This window comes from Alosa alosa, chromosome 10, assembly GCF_017589495.1.
Source record: "Alosa alosa isolate M-15738 ecotype Scorff River chromosome 10, AALO_Geno_1.1, whole genome shotgun sequence".
NCBI lineage: Eukaryota > Metazoa > Chordata > Actinopteri > Clupeiformes > Clupeidae > Alosa > Alosa alosa.
Window position 1 is genome coordinate 13,187,541 of NC_063198.1, and position 22,338 is coordinate 13,209,878.

The 22,338-nt window shown below is 42.0% G+C and overlaps 1 protein-coding gene across 1 annotated transcript; it reads right to left on the reverse strand.

The window, feature by feature from the left end:
- Positions 1 to 4,256: 4,256 nt before the first annotated feature.
- On the reverse strand, positions 4,257 to 10,656 carry nmur3 (neuromedin U receptor 3). Its single transcript, XM_048255438.1, has 2 exons — positions 9,742 to 10,656; positions 4,257 to 5,096 (listed from the first exon to the last, which is right to left on the reverse strand). Exons 1-2 carry the CDS (start codon positions 10,601 to 10,603, stop codon positions 4,705 to 4,707), a joined length of 1,254 nt encoding a protein of 417 aa, XP_048111395.1. The 5' UTR covers positions 10,604 to 10,656; the 3' UTR covers positions 4,257 to 4,704.
- Positions 10,657 to 22,338: the final 11,682 nt, after the last annotated feature.

Genomic DNA, 22,338 nt, shown 5'->3' on the forward strand with positions numbered 1-22,338 from the left:
TTTTGGGACTCCCTGCTAATACTTTTGGGAATGCAAAAGTATTTTTATTAGTAGGCCTATTATTTAATTTGAGCTACATTTTACACTGATATGGCAATGATGACAATATAAACACAGCTAACAATGGTATTAAATTGCAATAGCCTATGATTAAATGTAATGGAATATTCAAGGTAGACTGCTGTTCACAGCACTGAGCTATTTATGGTTACTAATATACTCCGAGTTTCTGGCCCTCTCTTAGAGCCAGGCATAGTGAGCTGGCCCTCGGAAGAAAAAGTTTGGGGACCACTGATTCTAGTCTCTCACCAGTGCATCAACAACCAATTACACTTTACCCCCATACACCCTGTGCTAATGTGACATGACTCTGCTGAAAAGAATAAACAAATACATTGCTGTCTAGACCACGCACAGGTGATTTTGATGCCAATGCTTGTCTTCCTCTGAAGACAGTGTGTTTTGTTTTTAATCTGTGGATGAATGCTGTAGGATCGTCCAACTGATCATAATGTTGTCATAATCAATCAACAGAATATTGGCAATTATTTTGACTTAGGGCTTAGTTGCCACTGATTGTTTGGTTTATAATCTGATTGTCTTTTCATTGTCTTGTTCATTTTGGGACCAGGAACCCTCCCATGAGAATTTAATATGGAAAGGATTGGCTGTGGTTGTCTGCCTGCCAATATGCATCTGCAAAAGTGCAGTCATGTCTACACACACACAAACATGTGGAAAAGCACATGTACACTTAAATACACACACACAATAAACACAAAATAAAAACACAAAATAATTCACCCACTCCATTTGCACACATCCACTCACTCTTATATGCATACTGTACACACACACACACACACATGTTGATTACTCTCTACAAGTGCCAAACTGAGCCTCATATTTTTCCTCATTAAGAGAGGGAAGAAACACAACTGTGACCACCAGCCCCTGGGTGTTCCTTTTTCCTCACTGTCTTTTCATCTCCCACTTACAGTATACGCACACAGGCACACATACACACACATTCACTCACACAACAAAATGACGATAACCAGGCAACAAACAAACATGAAACATCCTCATAAAAAGAGGTAGAGATTTATGGTTTGATTAAATCAGTTGGATGCCTTCGCTCCCAATGGAAGCAATTACTCTCTCTTTGTGGGGATGCGAGGGAAGCTATGTGGACATGGGGGCAGGCACCTTTCCATACAAAACACAGGATGACAGCCCATAATATCATCCAAGCCCATCATCTCATAACTGTCAATGGCAACATGGCCAAAATTTCAAATTTCATCACCCTCTGGGTATAAAGGCCAAACAGGGTCAAGCCCACATGAAGCTGATAATATTAACAATGCTTTTCCATTGCTCCTCACAGAAAACAGGAGCAAACTTGAAAAGTAGCTTAGACAGTTCATTGATCATTAGCATTAAGAAAGTGCATTGATCATTAGCATTTGAATGAAGAGTCATACGCCATGAGCAAAGTTATTTTATCTTTCAGCCTTTTTTAACTTAGTCTTTTGAAAAGTTCATACAGTATAATACAGACTTCTTACAGTTTATCATGATGTATAAAACAGTTGTTGAATCATCTACACACCTAGAAACACGTAGTACATCCACATGATGAGCAGATCGACATCAAGCCATTATATTATAAATACAGTGGGGAAAATAAATACACCATCTGACAAATAATGTTATATAACACAATACATTCTCTCTGAAATAATCATGTAAGACTCAATCTGTATCTACAATTTGAAGACATGTCCTTTTGTCATGTCCAACATTCATTTTTCATTTGACCTGAAATCTGTGTGAAGTCCAGCCTCGATACTCTAGCACGGATACCCACTCCAATAACAAAAGGTAATTTTGAAGCAAACACTGTGCAGCTGAGTGCTAGTAGGGTATCGGATACCCACTCCAATAACAAAAGGTAATTTTGAAGCAAACACTGTGCAGCTGAGTGCTAGTAGGGTATCAAATAAGGTCATCACCAGCCAGATAGATAGATAGATACTTTAGATAGATTACTTTATTCATCCCCAAAGGGAAATTATGGTGTTACAGCAGCAATTAATAATATAAACATATATCATACATATACATGCATACATACATACATACATACATACATACATACAAGTTAAAAAATAAATACAATTGGGTATGGTCTCCGTTGAAGAGGTTGTAAACTGTGCATTGTCTCTCAGCATAAGATTTTCTTCGCACGACACAAAGGGGAGTTGTTGTAAATAGTTATGGCAGTGGGCTGGAATTATTTTCTATAACGGTCCTTGTTATGTAATGATTGTAATGTTTTGCATTGTATTCAAGGCAGCATGTCACGAATCAATGGCACAGGTTTCAGCTATATTTGTTTTATCCAAGGCAACGTGAAGCAAATATACAGCAGGTTCTAGCAACGGCAGTGTGGTGGAGTTAAGAAAGGCCTGGACACCTCCATCCAGTGTCTGAAGGCGAGGATCAACCAGTCAAGCTAATGGAGATCATCTTCATTCACAGTCATGCAGGCACGTGCGGGGGGGATAAAGAATAAAAAATGTTTAAAATAAATAATATAGAAGTAAAGTTGGTAGCCTCGTCTACCTGCGCTGCTGCCGGTATATGACATCATAGGCTATCAACGTGACCTTTCACATTTGCTTGCCTGCAAGATGGCGAAAAGCAACGTAAGCTCACTACAGACAGTCTGTTTCCAAAACAATTTAGCATTTCAAAGAGGCTGGGCACATGAATCTGAAAAACTTGAAAGTAATGGTCATTAAAGGTCATTTCTAGGAATGTAAGTGGTGGGGACAGGCTTCGACATCTTCAAAGGGAGACCTGGTGGATCGTGAAACATAAAGCCACCACCTTCCCAGGTCTAAAATGATGTGGATTTTTCACCCTCTCTATAGGGCATTTTAGTAATGTTGGTATGTCTGTTCTAATGCTCTTTTGGTTTTCTTCTTAGACATATCATAGTAAGTATGTCTTGTGTATGTGTATGCATAATAATATTCAAGTGCAGAAAATAGCTTTGTGCAAACACTACTATCTGCATTCAATCATTGGTGTTTTCTTTGGGGTCCCTGGGACAGCTCAGTATGTGTTTGGCTGTGATGAGATAATTAGTATTTTCAATTATCTAGTCGTTGCTGTTAAGGTTTGGGGGTGGGACTTAGGTCATGTGACCATTCCCACACCTCTCTACCTGGTAAATGTGCTCACCTGTGTGTGTCTGGCATGCCCTGATGAAAACTGTATAGTTGAAACGCTTTGGCATGTAGCCAATTTTGATTAAAGGCTTTTTATATTTATCAGGAGTGCCTCATTTTTCTGTATTCTCAATTTAGCTGATGTTGAAAAATAAACGGTAACATTAATCTCGTTTTCTAGTGTCATTTTGAAGTAGCCTATGTGTTTGCCAGCAAAAGCTTTTCAACAAGCATAATTTTAAACTGAATTGACTTACACTTGGCTACCACTTGGTTTCCTTTCTATACCAGCTAGCAGCAGCTAACCTCCTAGGTTTCCCACCTTTTGAAATTAGAAAGGGAAAACATGCATCATTATACTGAATCATGTATACTCTGGTATTTAGTAACCTACTAGGCCACATGGGCAAATCTGTTTCATGTCCACTCTGTCTCTGGCAGTAGGCTAGGTTACGCAAGCAACTCCTCGAGGCGCTAGTAGTAGCCTAATAGGCAGGCAGGTAGGCTGATAAGAAATAGGCTCCCTACTTAATTTTCCCGTCCGCGAGCAAATGTGATGAAAAAAAAAGTTGTTTTTAAAGGTTTATGTTTTAGGGCTGTCAAACTTAAAGGTTGTATTAGCGATGGCAGGGTAACATCACTTCTGTTGACATTCAAACAAAACAAAGCTACTGTAGCTCGCTGCTCCCTCCCCCTCCCTCCCGTGCAATTGAAACTCTCCTGAATGCGCATCTCGTTGGTTATTGGTTGGAACACTTTATTTTGCCTTTGAGTGGTTGGCAACACTTGTTGGTAACAATTGTATTTGTGTACAGATCTCAGAGCCTGGGCTGCCTACAGAGACACGTTTTTTTGACGGCCTGCTTATGGGGCGGGCAGCTAGCGGATCGTTAGGAAAGATTAGATGAATGTGATAATTTATGTTTGGGCCTTTTTTGGGTCTGCCATCACTGATACAACCTTTAAGGTGTAAGCTTTACAAATAAAATTAACACAATGGATTAATCTGCTGTATCCTCTGTATTGAGATAAATTCTAAGGCTTGTTGGGCGAACAGGGTATCAAATTAAACTATAAGTTCTCATACACATGTTAGTGTCATTCTCTCCATTCATCCTAGAATGAAGTTAATAAGGCGAAAAACAATTGTGCTTCTCCAAAGCTCAACTCTCCTCTCCAAACATTTTGTTTGAACAAGGATAATTCAGTATTTAAAATAATGTTGACATATTGTTAACAAATCTTGTTCCATGTGCCCGTTTTTGAATTTGAGCCCCTGCCCCTCAAAAGGTCTCTGCACAGCCCTGCAGTCACGAGTCCTTCACATGAAGATGGTCTCCACAGTCACGAGTCCTTCACATGAAGGTGGTCTCCACAGTCATGAGTCTTTCACATACAGTAAAGGTGGTCTCCACAGTCATGAGTCTTTGACATGAAGGTGGTCTCCACAGTCAAGGGTCCTTCACATGAAGGTGGTCTCGTCCTCGTGCTCCCAGCCGCTGGTGGAGGCCGTGTCACGGGCTCGGCTCCGGCGTCCACTGCTGGACACGTGTGTGGAGCAGGACGCACTCTTGAGGACCTTGGAGATGGGCGGCGAGCTGTTGCGTGAGGCCGCTGTGGCGCCGCCGCCCTTGTGGCAGACGAGCTCGCGGAAACGCTCGCGGAAACGGCTGGAGAGCATGTTGTAGATGATGGGGTTGACGGCCGAGCTCAGGTAGAAGAGCACGCCCGACAGGATGTGCACATACTCGTAGACACCGTGCATGTAGTCCGTCCAGTGCGTGGTGAAGCTCCACAGAAGCCGGTCAATGTGGAAGGGGGCCCAGCAAATGGCAAATACCACCACCACTACAACTGGAGAAGAGAGGAGGAAAGAGAGAGAGGAGGAGAGTGAGAGAGGAGGAGAGTGAGAGAGGAGGGAGGAGAGAGGAGGAGAGTGAGAGAGGAGGAAAAGAGAGAGGAGGAGAGTGAGAGAGGAGGAGAGAGAGAGAGGAGGAAAGAGAGAGAGGAGGAGAGTGAGAGAGGAGGAGAGTGAGAGAGGAGGAGAGTGAGAGAGGAGGAGAGAGAGAGAGGAGGAGAGTGAGAGAGGAGGAAAAGAGAGAGGAGGAAAGAGAGAGAGGAGGGAGGAGAGAGGAGGAGAGAGAGAGAGGAGGAAAGAGAGAGAGGAGGAGAGTGAGAGAGGAGGAGAGTGAGAGAGGAGGAAAGAGAGAGAGGAGGAGAGTGAGTAGAGAGCGGGAAGGGGGGGTACGCAAATTAAAAGAGATGGTGGCACAGATGGTCGAGATTGGAGACAAGAAGGACGTGAGAGACATAGAAAGATAAAGAATAAAACACCAACAAAACAGGACAAGAGGACAGACGGTGAGGTAATGTGGTTGGGGAGTAGAGGAGACATAACTAAAGTCTAATCCACTAGAGTTAAAAGATGAATATAAACAAACACAAATCACACTCTGACTTAGACTGATATTTAATCTCTTACTCTCTTTGCCTATTTGCATGCAATGAAAGCCAGCTTTATGCACTCTGAATGGCGCACAAGGTTGAGTTCAACTAAAGTATTGCTGAGCTTATTCTCAATGACTTTACCTTAACCTTCTATTGCTTTGGTTGTACATTTGAACATTTTGAGGTTTATTCCCTTTAAATGGTGTTTCAATGATAACAACTGTTTAGCCATTTAAGGAGCAATAAACTGCAGGCATTACCTACAGCTCCTCCATCCTCTCTGTTTCAGTAATGGATACAAGGAAGTTTATTGTCACATGCATATAGTTACTGGATGTAAGAAATGCAGTGAAATTATGTCTGGTGTCAGCCTATTTGTGCATTTATGGGGGCGCACCAACAAGGAGCACCTAAGAGCAACAGGGGCAAGGAAAAACTCCTTACTAAGGAAGAAACCTTGGGCAGATCCACGGCTCAAGGGGCTAACCCAACTGCCAGGGGTCTTGGTGTGTGTGTTGGGGGGATGACAAGGGAGATGGGATAGTGTGCTCTGTATGTGGGGAGAGGGCAGTGTGCAATATGTGTGTTGGAGAAGCTTCCTCATGAGACAATGTGCTGTGTATGTAGGGGAGAGGGGGGGGGGGCAGTGTACTGCAAGAATGGTGAAGGGACTTACTATTGCAAGCAGAGTACTGTATGTATGATGTATGCGAGTGATGACAGTGAAGATGTGTGTGTGGGTGGAAGGGGAGTGGAGCAATGACTGTGTGTGTGTGTGTGTGTGTGTGTGTGTGTGTGTGTGTGTGTGTGTGTGTGTGTGTGTGTGTGTGTGTGTGTGTGTGTGTGGGTAGGTGGGGGCAGTGTGCTGTAAGTATGTAGAGGATGTGTGTTGGAGAAGATCCTGAAGACAATGTGCTGTGTATGTAGAGAGGGCGGGCAGTGTGCAGCAAGTATGTAGAGGAGGCTTACTGTAGCAAGCAGTTTGCTGTATGTATGTGAGGTGATGACAGTGATGATGTAAGTGTGTGTGTTTTTTGTGTGTGTGTTGGGGATGGGGGTGGGGGGGGCAGAAAGGCTAGGCAATCAAGGACATGGGTAGATAGATGGAGGAGAAATTAAAAATAATAAATAAAAAGTTCTATGGAGATGTGCAAAAGTTGGAGAAAGTCAGATATGTGTGTGTGTGTGTTTTGACGTGTGATGACAAAACATCCGATTTGACTGAACTAAGTGAAGTCATTATGGCAGTTTCCATAATGGCAAATGTTGGTATGCTTTAGTTCTCAGCAAAGCAGCTAATAAGACTGCTAATAATTGCAGATTGAGCTGCTCCTGTTCTGTTGCAGCCAAGCCCATTTACTAAGACGCAGCATGAATGATGAATGGCACCTTCACACACAAGTACGGCAGACGGAAGTTAATGCCGGGGCTCACACAGAAAAAAAGGGCACATTTATCTATAAGGGCCCTCAGAGAAAAACGGCAATGCCAAATAGCATATGGCGTGCTTCCCCAAAAATAAACCCCCAAAACTAAAAAAAAAATAAACTCAAAGACAAAAGAAATGTGTGTTGTCTGTTTTCTATCAGAAGTACTCCCAAGAATGTGACATCTTGCAATAGACTCTAAGTCTAAGAAGCATAACAGCATAATTGATGGCTTAATTCTGTATATTCTGTATGGTAAACAAAACAGATCAACTGTCAGAGTGGCAGAGTGCTGTTTAGAGCCAGGAATGACTGCACCATTATGTTTTCCCTCATCTAAGGTGGAATCTGCAATCTTCACGGAAAGTGCAAAGAGTGACATTTTCAATGAGGATAATTTATGTATCAGAGCAAATTAGTTAAATTTCATTACATTAATACACAGGATTATGTTATAATCCCTTGTGCCAAAATCCAAGGTAAAAACACATTCAGAATATTATATTCAATTTCAAGTTGACTGGTATTCAGTTTCAATCTGATGAATTCAATTTGAACATATACTATTCAAATTTGGTTTCTCAATACAAGTGCTCAAATTCAGCTATTCAAATACAAATACAACATACTCAAATTCGGTTTGAGGTGACAAGTTCACTTTTTTTACAATAATTAACAAAAATCCCCTTTTTAATGTCAAAGTGAAAGCAAATTTCTACAAAGTTATGTTAATTAATTAAAAATATATAATGCAAAATAAGTGATTGCATAAATATTCACCAACCCTTAAAGTGACTGCCCTAAATCAACAGTGGTCCAGTCAATTGGTGCTAATAGTCTCACAATTAGTGAAATGGAGATCGCCTGAGTGCAGTAAATGTGTAGTATACTGAAGGTCCAGTCAGTATTCCTGGCTATAATTCCATGAAGACAAAAGAACACTCCAAACAACTCAGAGAAAAAAGGCTATTGAAAAGAATAAGTGGATACAATTTTTTTAGGATTCCTCACATGACCTACAGACCTTGAGTCTGAGTTTATCTCCAGCATTGCAAATGCATCAAAATTAGATGGAGTAAAGGACTACATGCACCGCATTCAGCAATGATCTATAAATCTAATCTAAAGCAAATGTATGTGGCTAATCTGAAACAATTGCCTACCCGACATTGTGCGCTGTGCTGTCTTATCAATATTGATTATTGCATCTAGAACCAGTGCTTGCCTCAAAGACATAATTACTAGGACACATTAAAGGAAAATTCCGGTATTTAGCACTTAGAGTCCCTTTTCTGGTTTGTTTTGGATGAACTAGAGTGGTGGACACCGAAATTTTGACGATTGGTCCTGTCTCGACTTTTCTGACTCGTTTTGAATAGCCTTTAACTACTCAGAGTGGCTGCCAACAGGCATACTCAAACATGTCCTAAAACAACCCTTAACATTCGTTTTCAAAACTGTGCAACTCAACGAGTGGTTAGTGGTGTTCGTTGATGTTCCAAAACAAGTAGCGTAGCAAAATACAGTTTCTGTCGTGTTTTATTTGGCATTTTGTAAAATCCCATTGATTTCTGTTGGAAGACTCATTGCACGTTGATATTACTGCGCCACCGTCTATGCTTCAGGTTCAAATATTGAGCAGAAGTTTATACGCGGTTGTGAGGTGTCAGACAGAATACCTGCTAAATAGTTTTGCATAGTTTGGAGGTGTGCTTTGGGTCATTGTCCTGTTGTAGGAGGAAATGGATATAAGAAATGGAAATGGATGTAAGATATAAGGCTAATCCAAAAACTCTAGCCTTGTTTGTTTGTGCCACATTGATAACACAATATTAACAATACTATACATAATATTAAGCGGTTATAAGTTTCATATATTAAAAGGGGATATCAACAATGACACCTGGAACCTGCCAGTCTATCTCTCTCTGGTGCGCACTCAAGATATGTTTCCCAATTAATTAGAGTAAGTAACATTCAAGTTAGATGCTCCTGCATGATCATCCTTGAATGTAACACAAAGTTGGTGCATTTTGACATTCTCGAAGAAAGAAAAGCAGTTAGCAGTAAAGCTATTTATTGACTACATTTTGGGACCCCCTCTGTCCCTTGGTGCCCTTGTGCGTGATGCACATGGTGAATACAATGTTGAAACATTTCCTATAGTTTCTTACCTATATTTGCCCTGATGCACTCATTGACGCAAACACACACACTCGCTTTGGACTCTTTTCCCTGCTGCTGTCCCTTTCTTAGCCTACAGAGCAACTAGGACAGGCGCACTACAAAGTGGGGTCTGGGTCTGTGGTTCATTTTCACCAAAAACCAGGACAATGTGTGTCCCGGGAAATATTATTAATTATCTGGGACAGTCACTCAAAAAAAGAGAACAATCCTGGGAAATCCAGTGCATGTGGCAACCCTATCCACAGGGTATGGCATGCCGTTGCAAAATGGAATGAATTAAACCCTCTATCAGAATCTGAACACCCTATTATTGCTTCAGTGCAAGAGAAAGACAGAGAAAGAGAAATTGAAAGAGAAAAAGAGATAGAAAGAGAGTGAGTGAAAGAAAACGAGAGAGAAAGAGAAAGTGTGAGAGTGAGAGAGAAAAGTTAACTTACAGAGCATCTTAGTGATCTGCCGCCTCTTCCCTCCCTCCACGTGGATGGTCCAGCTGACCTCGGAGCCGCCATTCTTCCCCGAGTCGCCACCACTCCCCCGCGACCTCTGGTCCTGGCCCAGCCGCACGCCGATCACCATGTACAGCACACTGATCACCGTCATGGGCATGAAGTAGAACGAGATGGTGGTCACCTGGATGACCAGGTTGTAGATCCAGAGGGGCTTGAGCATGTGGCAGGTGGCCGACTCGGGGACGGGTCCGCTGTCCAGTTCCAGGTAGTAGATGCCGTGCAGCGAGGTATTGGGCAGGGCGCAGAAGAGGGCGGCCAGCCACACGGCCGTGATGACGCGCTGGACATGGCGAGTGGTGACGGTGTAGCGCGTGCGCAGCGGATGCACCACCGCCACGTAGCGCTCCACGCTCAGCGCCGTCACGTTGAGCACCGAGGCGAAGCAGACCATCTCGAAGAGGAACACCTTGAAGAGGCAGCCACCCTCACCGAAAGGGAACGGGTAGTTCTGCCACAGCTCGTACGTCTCCAGCGGCATGCCCAGGATCAGCACCAGTAGGTCCGACACCGCCAGGCTGAACAGGTACAGGTTGGTGGGCGTGCGCATCTTGCGGTGCTTGGCGATCACCGTGCAGGTGAGCAGGTTGCCCCCGACTCCCACAATGAAGATCAGCAGGTAGGTGAGGGCCACCGGGAGGAAGAAGGGCGACCGCCGTGGCCCCAGATATTGGAGCATGATCTCCTCCAGCGGAGGGTCAGGCACGCTGTCGTTCCCCGAGGTGTTGCTGTAAAGACTGCTGTTGAGTCCTGACATGTTCAGAAAGAAATCCTCAGTGCGGCTGGTGGACATAGTGTTCTGGGTTAAAGGCAGACTGAGTGAATGGAGGGCGATTGAATGCTGGGAGCTGTCAGCAATGCATTCTGGGACTCAGTGGGCTTGTCTGGGGCACCTAAGTAAGTAAGTAAGTAAATGTTTATTTATATAGTGCATTTTTCATGAAAAGTGACAAAAACAAAAACAGAAGATGACGAAGGAAAATTAGGACTTAACAGTTTTCACATTTCTCACACCTTCTCACTTTGTTATAAGAAATTGCAGGTGAACCCAAAATTTGCAGACTTTTGATGACATTTGACATCAGACATTTGATGACGACTATGACCACAGGTGATCATTAATAAGGAGTTACAAATCAAAGTATCACTCTTGTAAAGCATCTATTCAGTTATGTACACAGTTTTTATAGCTTAAGATAAAGCCGTTATTATGCATTCACCTGTCTCCTTACTTATCTACATTATCACTTATGGTAATACTGTAACGTGGTAATTGTGGTAAGTGTAATTATGACCACCGCGCAGCGAAGCGGCGGTCATATAGGTTTAGTCAGATTTTTTTTTCTTTTTTGCATGGCCAATTTTATGTCAAGGATTCCCGGGACACTGAAAGACCGGGGTGCACGAAACTTGGTGGGCATGTAGCCCCACAAGAATAGCATGGAACCATTGTTTTTCGTTTTGATCTGTAAACTAAAAATGAGGTGTTGTAATCGCAGGTATTTGTGACCTAACATGGTCAAAACTGCACGAAACTGGAAGTGTAGGATCATTATGACACCCTCTGAATGCACGCCAAGTTTCGTGGAATTCCGTTCATGGGGGGCCATACAATAAATTAATTCATGTTACTGTACACCAACTGGCCTGTAGGTGGCCGGACACAGTTTTCTGTGAATATCTCGAGAACCTTAGGGCCTAGGAGGACCACCTTTTTTTGTATGTTGGTCTTAAGGGGCCATGTCAACCCATCCCATTACCAGTCAATTCATGTATAGCGCCACCTAGTTAAAAATTAAAAAGCAAAAAATTAGGTGTTTTAATCACAATATCTCTGGCTGACATGGTCAAAACTGCAGGAAATTGAATATGTAGGATCATTATGAATGCATGCCAAGTTCTGTGGACTTTTATTCATGGGGGGCCATACAATAAATTCATTTGTGTACATTTAGTGACCGTACACCAACATTAGGGCCAAAGGGGCTTCAGTGTCACACACCCATATGCTCTGCATTGATTAAGACTCACTGCTTGATTCTATGTTTGTGTGTTTGGGGGGTGGGGGGTGCATTGGGGACACTGTATGTGGGGGTGCTGTTGCATGAACTTGAACAGATATTCATGAGGTATGAGGACAAAGAAGTCCAAATGAATTATGCCTGAACTAAACATGACCACCGCGCAGTGAAGCGGGCAGTCATATAAGGTGTAGTCAGATTTTTTTTTTTTTTTTCCGCATGCGTAATTTTCCGTCAAGGATTCCCGGGACACTGAAAGACCGGGGTGCACGAAACTTGGTGGGCATGTAGCCCCACAAGGATAGCATGGAACCATTGTTTTTCGTTTTGATCTGTAGCCCCCGCTGGACTGGCCCCCCCGAAAGGAGGGTAGGGCGGACACAGTTTTCTGTGAATATCGAGAACCGTAGGGTTTAGGAGGACCACCTTTTTTTGTATGTTGATCTTAAGGGGCCATGTCAACCCATTTCATAACCACTCATTTCATGTATAGCGCCACCTAGTTAAAAATGAAAAAGTAAAAATGAGGTGTTGTAATCGCAGGTATCTGTGACCTGACATGGTCAAAACGGCACAAAATTGGAAGTGTAGGATCATTATGACACCCTCTAAATGCACGCCAAGTTTGGTGGAATTCCGTTCATGGGGGGCAATACAATAAATTCATTTATGTGTACATTTAGTGACTGTACACCAACAGAGTTTTCTGTGAATATCTTGAGAACCGTAGGACCTAGGATGACCAATTTTGTGTGTATGTCTGCCTCCAGAAGTCATGTTAACCCATTCCATATACACACACACACACACACACACACACACACACACACGTGCATTAACAGATACACACGCACACACTACAAGGAAGTTTATTGTCACTAGGGCTGTTGGAACGAATTTCTAAAGTCGAATATAAATCGAATATTTAAAAAAATCAATACTAATCAAATTTGGAAATTACTATTCGAATGTGGTGTTTTGGGGAGTTTTGTCATGTCTAATGCACAATCTAAATATGGCAGAAGCGATGCCCCCACGGAGATCACTCCTGACCATTTCAGCGATGTCTGGAACATTTTTGGATTTCCATCAGAAAACGGAGAAATAACAATTAGCCTAATGATGTCGTAGGCTAATCTGCAGAATACTGTATGTAGCAGCAAGCAGCCTGAGTGCACATCTGATAACGCTACACCCTTGGGGTATACTACGAAGCACGTTAGACATATAATATCTAGGATATCTAGACATATGAGGATTCACAAAGCCTTAACTCAGGGGTATAAGTTAAGTAATACTACGATATAGCAGTTATGTGATATATTTGTCAAACTAGGCTTTCAGCTCCGATCTGTGCGCATTCTCGGTGTTGGGATGATATTGGCCAATCATGAAACGTGGAGACGCACAAGACTGCCGGTGACCGTGATTTGTTCAAGTAAGAGTTGTTCCTGGACCAACATTCTAAAGACGGTCCTGGACCAACAACTCTTTAACCAATCACAGCCTTGTGATGTCATCAATGTGAGTCTTCTGCTTCTCCCATTGCCATTTTGAAATTTCCCTCCAGAAACAACCAGTGGATCACCAACTTGTATCTCAATAAAGGTAGGTCCTTGCATATTTGTGTGTAACATAGTTGTAAAATAAAGTAATTCCGAGTGGAATCTGAATATATATGCACCTTAGATTTTTTTTATTTTCGTTTCGAACTTGGTTCCATGTTTGTCTAATGGTAGCTGCCAGGCTAGGGACCATACATTTACTGTAATACATTAGCTTCCTAATAGCACACTTTTGGACTACTAATGTAGCTTGGTAATAGGCTAAAGCAGTAGCTTTTGTGTGTACATGGTCCTGGAGTGACGTTGCCATGTTGGTCTTGGACCGTCTTTACAATGTTGGTCCAGGACCGGCTTTACAATGTTGGTCCAGGACCCACATTGTCGTGTTTGTCCAGGACTGTCATTACAATGTTGGTCCAGGACCGTCATTACAATGTTGGTCCAGGACCGACTTTATAGCTTGCTAATAGGCAATACAAATCTGTCAGTTGTCGTTAGACCGTTTTTCTTTTTTGCTACATTTCTGAGAAACTTGCCATGTTTAAACCTTTATACAATAAGCTACAAAATATTTTTGTCTGCTTTGTTTATTCCAGGCCCATTATAGGGAAGTTTGTCCCTGTACATCACAGGGAAGTTGGTCAAGGTCCATGATAAGGAAGTTGGTCCAGGTCCATCACAGTGAAGCTAGTCCAGGCCCATCACAGAGAAGTTGCTTCATGTCCATCACAGGGAAGTTGGTCCAGGTCCATCATAAGGAAGTTGACCCAGGTCCATCACAGGGAAGTTGGTCCAGGTCCATCGCAGGGATGTTGGTCCAGGCTCATCATAAAAAATTTGGTCCAGGTCCATCACAGGGAAGCTGGCCCAGGTCCATCATAAGAAATACCAGTCTGCACACACTCTGCTTTGGTCTGGACACAGACTGGCTTTGAGCGCAACATACCTCGCTAACCCACTAATTGAGATTCGTAGTATACCCCACCTGACAAGCTAGGTAAACAGTCCGAGGACGAGGAACCGCGCAGCTAAAGCAGGCAAGAATTAGGTTTTTGCCTCCCTCCTCTAGGCTATGTCCGGTGCTTTTGTCACTGCTCTGATAGGCACAACTTTTCTTCAATCTGGAAATACTTTCTAATTTGGCGTCATCAAACAAACAGGCATTCAATAAAGTGGTAGTGGCATTTATTCAGTGTGCGTGCGCCGCATCTGCCCAAAAGAAATTGAAATCACTCAAGTTGCACAGATATTGTTGGTAGACTGAGCTTTTGTTCAGCATTACATTACATTCACAGTAATCATACGTATCACACATACACACACAGTAGACATATGTACGCATGCATGCACATGCACACAGGCACATACACACACACACATAAACACATGCACGCACACATCAACAATTTCTCAGAATTATGAACAGGCAAGATGGGGGTGGGGTTGTATAAAATGTATTTTACATGTGAAAACTATGAACTAATCATGTTTTGGTACTTGTTATCTATCTCAGTGAGAATTGAGTGTGCATAATGCAATTCAGTGAGACAGTTCATTCATATATGCCTTTCACCTTTTGTTTTTAGCCAGACCAGCAGATACCCTGACTGTGTTGAATTACTGAAGCTAAGCAGGCTTAGTTACAGTAGTACTTGGATAACAAGGGTAAGGCTATTTGCACCCCTGGTACAATTAGCAGTGTATGCTCTTCATACCCTGGTGCAATAAGAAGTGAATTCTATTCGTACCCCGGTGCACACAGCAATGTGTCGTATTAGTATCCTGTCTGGTACAAATATCAATGTATGCTATTCGTACCCCAGTGCACACAGCAATGTGTTCTATTAATACCCCGTCTGGTACAAATATCAGTGTATGCTATTTGCACCCCTGTGCATTTATTCTGGCATATTGATCACACAATGTAATAATAATATTTAAAAAAAACAAGCAACATGTTTTTTTGTTGTTACATAACAGGGTGTGAATAGCTCAGCTGTGTAATAGACTCTGAATAAGGTATGCTGTTTGCATCAATGTACAGTTAGAAGTGGATGCTATTCATACCCTGGTGTTTATAGTACTGTATGCTATTTACACCCTGGTGCATGAACTAGCTAATTGTTGCAATCAAAACGTCCGTTTGAGAACCGATTTCTTGTTCAAATTTCGCGCATTCACTCCAGAGACGTTGGTACACATGCACACTCACTCTGCCAAAATGCATCACACAGGAATCGAACCGCAGTCTCTCACATGTTCACCCAGGTCTGTGACCACTGCACTCTCTTCTTCCACAAGTAAAGGGTGTTTGCAGGTGAACTTATAGTTTATAGGCCTGAACGTCATAGTCACAAAATTTCTGTTAACTAACAAACTGACGGTTGTATGTGTTCACTGAACCAAGATTATGAAAATAAAACATAACTTTTCAATCTAAAACTTAATCTGAACAGATATTAGTGCCGAAACCTTTCAGAATTTTTCACTTTCTGCTGACAAAAAACGAATGTCCGCCATGTTTTTTGTGCACGTGAGCAACGTCTTTTTGTTGTTATGTCACAGGGTGTGAATAGCTCAGCTGTGTGGCCAAGGCTATTTGTACCAGGGGTGTAAATAGACACTCCGGGATAAGAAACCTCCTTGGAAGAGTAGGTTCCTGCTGGAAGTGGTGTTGGTGGCTGGCCAGTAGGTGGCACTCTTCCCTGTGGCCAAAAGTAAGGGTGTCACGATTTCGATTTTATATTGAAATCGATCAAAATTACATCTCAATCTCAAACTTCGAACTTAAAAGTAGAATCGACGATGCAGCCACACCCCCAATGTCACGTCCAGCATGTATGCCAAGACGCACACACACGTGCTGAACTGCAGCGTCAACACTCCTCTAATTTTAGGCTGCAGCCAGTTAAAATATACACATCAACCTACCGAAATCAAACCCCCTCTTGCTACTTTGAAATCACCAGTGTGGAAGTATTCGTTCATTCACGTCAATTAAAACTAACTTAGCCTACTTAACTTAGCAAGTGAAAAGATGATCTAGTTACAGTCCAAAGTTACTTTAAGGCTTAAAATGCACATTGATAAGTACCTGCTACATATTCAATGAACACTAACCTTCTGTCTCTTTGGAGTGTGCTGAAACGATCAAATTATCATTCTGTGTTTTCATTTCACTATGTTCACGTCTCTGTTTTAGCCTAATGTTAGTTCTGTTTACATTACAACCTCTTGGTTGGAACGGTTTCAAAATAAAAAGCGATTTCAAAATAAAAGCCCCCCCGAAACAGAAAAGGAAAAGGCCAAAAAGAGTAAATAACATAAGGAATGCATTAATAGTAATATTTAAAAAATGATCGAAAATCGAATCGAATCGTGACTTTAAAATCGAAAATTACATCGAATCGAGGATTTAGAGAATCGTGACACCCCTAGCCAAAAGCCACCAAACAAATATCAATCCCAATGCCCTATTGCAGTGACAGGGACACTGTACTGCAGGAGATGTTTTTCTTCGCATGAACGTTAAATTGAGGTCCTGACTCACCATGGCTGTTAAAAATCCCATGGCACTTATCGCAAAGAGTAGGTGGTTCCCTGATTTGCTGGCTAAATTCCCAACCTAGTTCATTCAATTTGGCCTTGTAATCATCCTCCCAGTCAGGGATGGATTACTGCACGATCTACCGGCCCAGGCCCAGGGGCCCAAGGGTTCAGGGGGCCCTGAAGCCCAAGCCTTTGCATGGAATCATTGCCTCAATATCTACAAATCAGGATGTAGGCTATGAATCTGATTGAATTTAGTATTGGCCATCCCCAAAATGCACCAGAATACAGGAAATTACATCAAACAAATTCAAAAATTTCTGGGGGAGGACCCCCAAACCCCCCCTCCCACATATACGACAATTAGTGGGGGGCCCTTAATACATCTGGGCCCAGGGGCCCGAAAGTTCATAATCCGCCCATGACTGCGCAAAATAGTAATATAAGGCATTAACCTGCTGCGCCACATGAGAGGCAACAGTTTGCCAGTTGATAAATAAAGTACCAAAAAAACATCAAACCCGTGTTTACATGTCAGCGACTTTAATGGGGAACTTGGCAACTATGTCAACGTACTAAACCCGTTTAGAAATCATTTGGATGGTTAAAGAAGAATTCCGGTGTGATATTGACCTAAAGTGTGTTGAAACATGATAATGAGTGTGAACGTATGTCTCATAGCCCATCTCGGCTTGTCCCCTGCACTCCAAAATCTGGCGCTAGTTAGCCGATGCTACCAACAGCTTTTTCAATGGTGGTGCTTCGGCATCGGGCTAGCCATGCAAATAAATCACTGTTTTACACCATTTACGAGGCTCAATGTATCTCCACACTTCATTGGTAGACTTCCGAGGGCCCTGACATTTAAAACGAGACATTGAGAACTTTGAAAAAGCACTGGTAGTTTACTTACAAGACGATTTATACAGACAGTATCTTCACGAAGTTTAGCGTTTGCAACCATCTTGAATTTAGTCACGATAAGTCGAGCGACGAGAAAGTGTTCATTCTTACTCGTCGCTCGACTTATCGTGACTAAATTCAAGATGGCTGCAAACGCTAAACGCTATGAAAGGGATCAGATTCCAAAAATAATTCCGTGGAAATGCATGGATTCCAGTTGCTGCTACTGGAAGCATCTCTGAACTGACCACATTTCAGCCCTCTAGGTCTCTTGATATCCCTTAGAAACACAACTGAGCCCTAGCACCAGGTCTTGTGAAGTTGTGTGCAAAAGTAGATCAATATAGAATGGAAATATGAGTGCTTTAGACTATTATTTGCCAAGGTATGCCCATGCGTTTTGTAAAATGCCTATGGATACTCCCCATAGGACTTTTTGTTATCCAAAATGCATACTGACAATCAAATGCTTACTGCACATGAACCCCTTTGTGTAGAAGCATAATCCTGGTCTCAAATGAAAGGTAACACTTTGAGGTTTTATGCTTGTATTTGGATTATACTTCAGGGGTTCTGATATGGAATGACTACACTAAATATCGAATAATTACAAAAATGTCTCTATTTTTGCATTTACTTTGTTGGTTCAATGAGTGTGTATAAGATAGACTATACATTTGTACAACTAATAACGAAAACATGAAGATTCAATTTCTATGGATTCTTGTGAATATTTCAGTACCCAATATGTTGCATCTACTTATTGTGCAGCTACACTGCAGCCAGAAGTCAGGGTAGCACCAAAAGCGGAAGGGGGCATTTTGGATCAAATTTAATTGAGACATAATAAGATTCATCTGAGAATGTAAAGCACTATACAGATTGTTCATTGTCAAAAGTTGTCATTTTTGGATTCCCAAGAGTCAAAGCTTTGAAATGGTGTATAACATTACTATGCTACATAGCAATATGGTGCATACAATTGATGTAGAATGTTGGGGGGAGGTGGGGGAGGGGGGTAACCGTCCCGCCGGCGGGACACTGAAAGTAACTTGTTACAATGATAATAACTGACTGACTTCTTTTAATCGTAAGTCAATCAATTTCTGTAAGTGCTGTCAGCTGGTTCGTGGCGCAAGTAGGTAGACGTTAGCCTGACGAGCCAGACCCACATTAAAATGTAGGGTCTGGAAACTCACCGTTCACAGTGCTCAGTCCGAGGGGCGGGATAATCAGTTGTCTTTCAAATTCCCTCTGCATGCAATAGGACAGCGGCAGCGCTATGAGTCCCATGTGTTTCCCACCAGCAGAGCTAGTTTGCTAGTTCAAACGTTTGCCAACTTAATAAAAGCTTAACTCATGTCACACTGTTCGCTAGCAGCAACATCCATCTTATTTGTTTTCAAGTAGCAGGGAATTCAAGCCAAACCGTTGCAACTCTGCCATCAATCATTATGTTAAGCCCACCTAACGACTCTATACACGATTTCATTGGTCTGATTAAGTTTCGATTTCTGGAGCTCACAAGCCAACGGAGAGTTGCTAGACTAGCCCTGGCAGCAAATGTAATTTGCTTCCGCTAGGTAGACATTTGATTATCAAGCAAATAGTTAAATTTATTCGTGGTTCGATACCCACGTGGAGTTAATTTATGCTATTTAGTTGTTTGTTTTTTGGGTGGCATTCATGGTCCAGTCAGAGCCGCACCTTGTCAATAGCCAAGGCAGGCAATTGCTTGGAGCCCCAAGCTGCTAGGTGTATGTATGCTATGGACTTATAAACAGAGGATCTGTGTTCAAAAGAGTTCAAAGAATCCGTATGGCCTACATATTTAGGCTATTGTGGTAAACTTCAATCGAGGGTGCAAAGTGATGACGGATCAACATCGGAGTTTGGCATTGACTCAATGAAGTTATGGTAGGCTAATGTTAATTGACAGAAAGATTGAACATGGTTTGTTACATCTATATGACAATAAACTTGAGCTAGCTAGCGACAGTTACAACTAGTTAAGCAAGGATATGTTAATATGTTTGTATTAGGGCTGTCAATTGCGATGCGATTTGGCTAAGCACCAAGTATAACGCATTGATTTTTTAAATCGCGTGCCGGCAAAGATTTTTAAGTTTACACCATCACTTGTTCTTTTATCAACGATTCTCTTTGGCTGCTAATATTTTCACCCTTTGATGCACCGTTTCTTGTCCTCAAACTGACACAGACACTTCTCCTGTAGTCATGAACACCAACGCAGTTCTGCTGAACTCCCGGTCGGCTGAATAGGCGTTTTACTTAATTAAAAAAAAAAAAAAAAAACACCTCCCTGTCGGCTCAGTCGACATGGAATTAAAATATCACTGAAACACCTCACATTTAGGCTACGACATGGGTCGGCAACAGGTGGCCAAAGCTGGCCCGCCTCTGAAATTATTTAGCCCAGCCAGATTATTCTGGCAGTCCAATTTGTTTAGTCTTTTATTTTACAATATCGATTTACATATAGCCTATTCACCAATTAGACTGCAAGTGGTGCTTAAACAAATATGACAAAGAACACCAGAACGCACTGGATCCTGCTAGCTGTGCATACCCCGCTTTTGTGCTTCTGTTTGGAGCAGATAGGCCCCCTTGAAGGTGCCGCTGCGTTTTGTAGTGCGTTATGATATTATTTTCAAACAGCAACAGCGTTGTTGCATACAGTATCAGATACACAGGCTTTGCATTTGTGAAACCGGGTAAGATGAATGCAACATTTTCTTTCTATTTCTCTTTATAGGCCCAGCTATTTTTCTCCCAGCTTCAACTTCTGTAGTTTGCTTCTCGCTTCTACTGTAAGCATTGTAACATTGTCAGGAGATGGGCCAACCAAGTAGCCTATTTAAGAATAAAAGTAAGATAGACTTTATCCAAAGTAGTAATTAGAATAAGTCAGGCTCCGTGTTAAACTGTCCATCAATGCCACAATTATTGTAGCCTAGTATCTCATGTTGTAGTGCCCACATTTACTATTCACAATATTGAAAGGGGAGTTCGTCAATATAAATAACTTTATATTTTGTGAAAAGGTTTTTAAAAGTAGGCCTAATTTACTGTATTGTTTTTTTCGTTATTTATTAATGTTTTATTCTTTAGGCTACATTTATATCTTCAACATAACAAGGTTTTTCATGTCAGATTATTTACAGCCTAACATATTGGTCATGAACCCTGTTTGGTAGGGCCCCCTAGGAATTTTTGCTTAGGGCCCCCACAAACTCTAGAATCGCTTCTGGGTCCAGTGCATGTAGTACTAGGCTACAGACAATTTTGACTTTTAAACATGTCATGCATATTTGTGTTGTCTCTAGATTATATCAGAAAGTGACAAATCTGCAAGCGGCCACATCTGTCAAAGACTCGTCATCAATCATGAAACGTCATCAACGCCGCCAGTTATCACGGGAGCCAGTTGCCATGTAACACCGGCACTGAATTTAATGGCAGTGTTGTGTGCTAAACATTTGCAACATGGTTGGTTAAACGATTGTAAAAGACATGTTGACGTGACTTTAACATGTGTCATTTGTTCATGTGCATATTATTTAGTCTACTTGCAGGCTAGCTGACAAGACTACATGATGAGACAAAACTCCTCGTAGACTTGCATAAACTTACAATAGAATATGAAAAAACTATGAAAGAATCTGAAAGAAAAATGTTTTCCCATGCGCATGAACGCACCAATATACCTCTCTCTCCGAAATCTTTTTCATTTGTTCAGTTATACTCCATAGGCTATATCATTTTATTAATTACTTTTCTTAATATTCATGACAAGTTAGCCTACATTTAAAGAGATGATGGTCCAACGGCGGACCACAGGCGGCATCCTACCAGCGGTCCGGTATCCAATCTGATTTTGCTATCTGGGATTCTGGACGACTGCAGGACGTGCAAATTAGGTCCGCTATTTTGACGTCTAGTCATGACCCTATTTGGACGTCAATAGGACTATGTGACCTATGTTTGACATATGGACGTCGGCAAAAAAGACATCTGGCGTTACAATGTGCACCTGAAATTGGACGTCCAAAATAGGTATTTGCGCAGGGTCTCACACATGCACGTTCTATTGCGGCGACGTGCCCCACGCACAAGCTGCTAAAGTTGTACAACACTTGTAGCGTGACCAAGTTTGATGCGCACAAATCCGTGTGGATTTGCTAATCTGAGACAAAGTTTCCCTGGGCCGTGATTGCTCGAGTGTTTTTGATTGATGATTGACGGTGATAGTCGGTTAAATTCACATAGGAGGATTATTGGCTAAATATCCAGCCAGCCTGAGGCATGGATATACGGACAGTGAATCAGAATTTAAGTGTCATGTAATGTGTCTTGGAAATGTTAATTAAAGAAGTGCAAGCAGAGCAATAAACCCCTCAAGCTGAGGCATAGGCTAATGATCCCCTATTACAGTTAGTAATAGTAATGATAATAGTAATGTTATTGAC